Below are 2,641 nucleotides of genomic sequence, written 5' to 3'. Positions count from 1 at the left end.
AGTTTAGCCAGAACCTCTGCCTTTACTGTGAGTTTCTTTTTCTCGTATCTAATATTTCTTACTTTCTTCTTTTCCCATTCTCCATATTTCTTCTCCCTTGTTCCTTTTTTAAAATATTTACTTTCCATACACTCCATTCTTAGTTTAACCAATTTTTGTAGTCATCTATATAACCAAAAAGTTTACATATATAACTTGCTTGCATAATATATTATATATTTATTATTTACATATTTTTCTTTCGTAGAGTTTATTATGTTGATTCGATTTTTTTTTCCAGTTTGGATTCCAAACATCCCACTCCACTATCCAGCAATGTCATCGTGTGGTGGGTGTTGTGTCGTCTTCTTTGGAGACCGGAATGTACTGCGCAGGAGTCTTTTTTGATGATGAACAGGCTTTTGATCAAGCCTGGCACCCAGGCCTGCTTTACAAACTGTAAATTCCTACCTCCTACATACTTTCTCAGTTACAAACTTTCTGATATGAGAAATGTACATTTTTTTTTTCATTACCAAAATCACAACGTTTTCTCCATAATATTAATATTAATTAACTTTTCTTAATATTCATTTTTAATAATTCAATTTTCAATGTCCCTGTTCTGTTCATGTTACCAGTTATATACTTTTTGACTGTATTTGTCAAGAGAAGTCAAATATTACAAAAATATACATCATATTATTGATATATCATATCATATTATTCATTCGGTTTAATGAAAAAACTAGTATTAATTAAAATAATTTTTTCATAAAAATTAAAACTAAAATATTTATAAGGCTCTTTGTACGCTTGTACAGTGCCTATCCTACAGTTAATTAGATAAATGTTTCGCACCTTCATCTGGGACAGGCAGTTCTTCTTCTTCTTTCACAAATGTTTCTTGTTTTACATGAGTAAGTCCACCTGCTGATATGAAAATAATATTTAAAACAAAACACAGGAACCATCTCATTAAACATATCCAAATTTAATAGGCCCAACCAAACACATTTACGAGGAAGAAAACAAAATTTTAATATATAGCTTTTCTATACTACTTAGCACACGTTATAAATAAAGATGACTTTTGAAGCTCAGAGATAATGTTTGAAGATAATTATAAATAAGACTGAGAGTGAGTTTGAAAGTAAAAATTATTTATCATATGAAACAAGCTATGATAACCAAGGTAAATTATAAAAAGGAAGTAAATAAAATATGATGGATGAACCAAATGAGGATTCAACAAGCGAAAATACTGCTCTAAGAGTTCCTCCCAATAATGATAGATTTGAAGAGGTGTGAAACAGTGAAATGTGGCAACAGTACTTAAAGTAACTAGAGCAAATAAAGTACTAGAGTACAATCAGACTCGTTTGATTTTTTTTTTCTTTTTTTAACTCAAAATGCCTCACCTTCGTCTGGGATAAGTAGTTCTTCTTCTTGTTTCACGAACGTTTCTTCTTTTACATGAGCAAGTTCACCTCCTGATATCAAAATGATATTTTAAAAAAGGAACATGAACCATGTCATTACACACAAAAGCAATTTATACTGGACTTTCCTAGGAAGTTGTTTGTATTTATTTGTTAATATCAAGTTTTTTTTCACCTCCCATTTAGAACACAATACTATTCTATATATTTTGTACCATGTTTCAGGTTTACCCCATATTCATGTACTAGTATCCTACAATTGTAACAATTAATTTAATATTATCAACAATTATTTCTATATATTATATGTATATACACCATTAAAATCTTACAATCTATTTTACCTCATTTTGTCAATTACATCTATTTCTATTTTAAAACATAGTCATGTATACACATAATTTAAAATTTACTATATAACATCCCTTTAGCACAGACCAATGAACTATATTAGATATTACCCCTTTGGACATAGCAATATGCCTATGTGCTGTTTTTTCCCCTCCTTATTGATATGTATATATTTAATAAAATTTGATATTTAAGTTAAAATTATGGTTTTTAATAAAAGGGGTAATTTTATAATTAAATGCTTTTCCTAATTCTTCATTTATATGACCAGCCCATTTACTATATCTGCATAATGTGTATTTAAGTTCTTTGTACCTGTTTTATAGTTTACAGTATTGTTGATATTTTTAGTTATGAGAGTTGCTTCTTGTTATGTGTTTTATGGTGGAGTTTTTGAAGTTAATAATAATAATCACTGTGCAGTTTATACTCTCGACATTTGGTGCAGTTGGTGATATGTTGTTTCTTCCTGGTTTACAGTTTTTTGGATGTTATATATGTGAATATATGATATGTGTGTATGTATGTATATATATATACACACACACACACACACACACACATTATTTTTTTTTATTAGATTGTTGACACTACAACAGGTTGTTATTGTATAACCCTATTTTAATAACCTCATGGTCATATTCTAGTAAATTGTTCCTTGGTTTTATCAGTTAGGTCTCGTATTTATTGCAACTTTAAGAATACATTATTATTGCTATTATTCCATGTTTTGCCTTTTCCTTTCTCAATAATATCAATATCTGGAACCTTTTAATTATATTCCCTCTAAAAGTCAGTGATTTTTTTTTTTTGATATTTTGCATTGCTTTATTAGTCTGATTTTATTTTTATTTCTTCCATTGTTCTTT

The 2,641-nt window shown here is 28.5% G+C and overlaps 1 protein-coding gene across 3 annotated transcripts in view; it reads right to left on the bottom strand.

The window, feature by feature from the left end:
- LOC136797121 (uncharacterized) overlaps positions 1–2,283 on the bottom strand; it is a 14,970-nt gene extending 12,687 nt beyond the window's left edge. Inside the window, exons 1-2 of one of the 3 annotated variants that reach the window (XR_010844952.1) lie at positions 1,401–2,283; positions 841–912 (exon numbers count right to left, since the gene is read on the bottom strand). Coding sequence is in view for 1 of the 3 variants with exons in the window: in XM_067052778.1 (XP_066908879.1) it covers positions 841–958 (118 nt within the window). In the remaining 2 variants the exon portion in view is untranslated. Of the gene's footprint in view, positions 1–840; positions 983–1,400 lie in introns of those variants that run through there. The other 2 variants (XR_010844953.1, XM_067052778.1) reach the window with 2 other exon arrangements.
- Positions 2,284–2,641: the final 358 nt, after the last annotated feature.

This window comes from Halyomorpha halys, unplaced genomic scaffold (assembly GCF_000696795.3).
Source record: "Halyomorpha halys isolate HHAL.00 unplaced genomic scaffold, Hhal_1.1 Scaffold2717.1, whole genome shotgun sequence".
Taxonomy (NCBI): Eukaryota; Metazoa; Arthropoda; class Insecta; order Hemiptera; family Pentatomidae; genus Halyomorpha; species Halyomorpha halys.
This window is presented reverse-complemented; position numbering and strand designations above follow the sequence as displayed.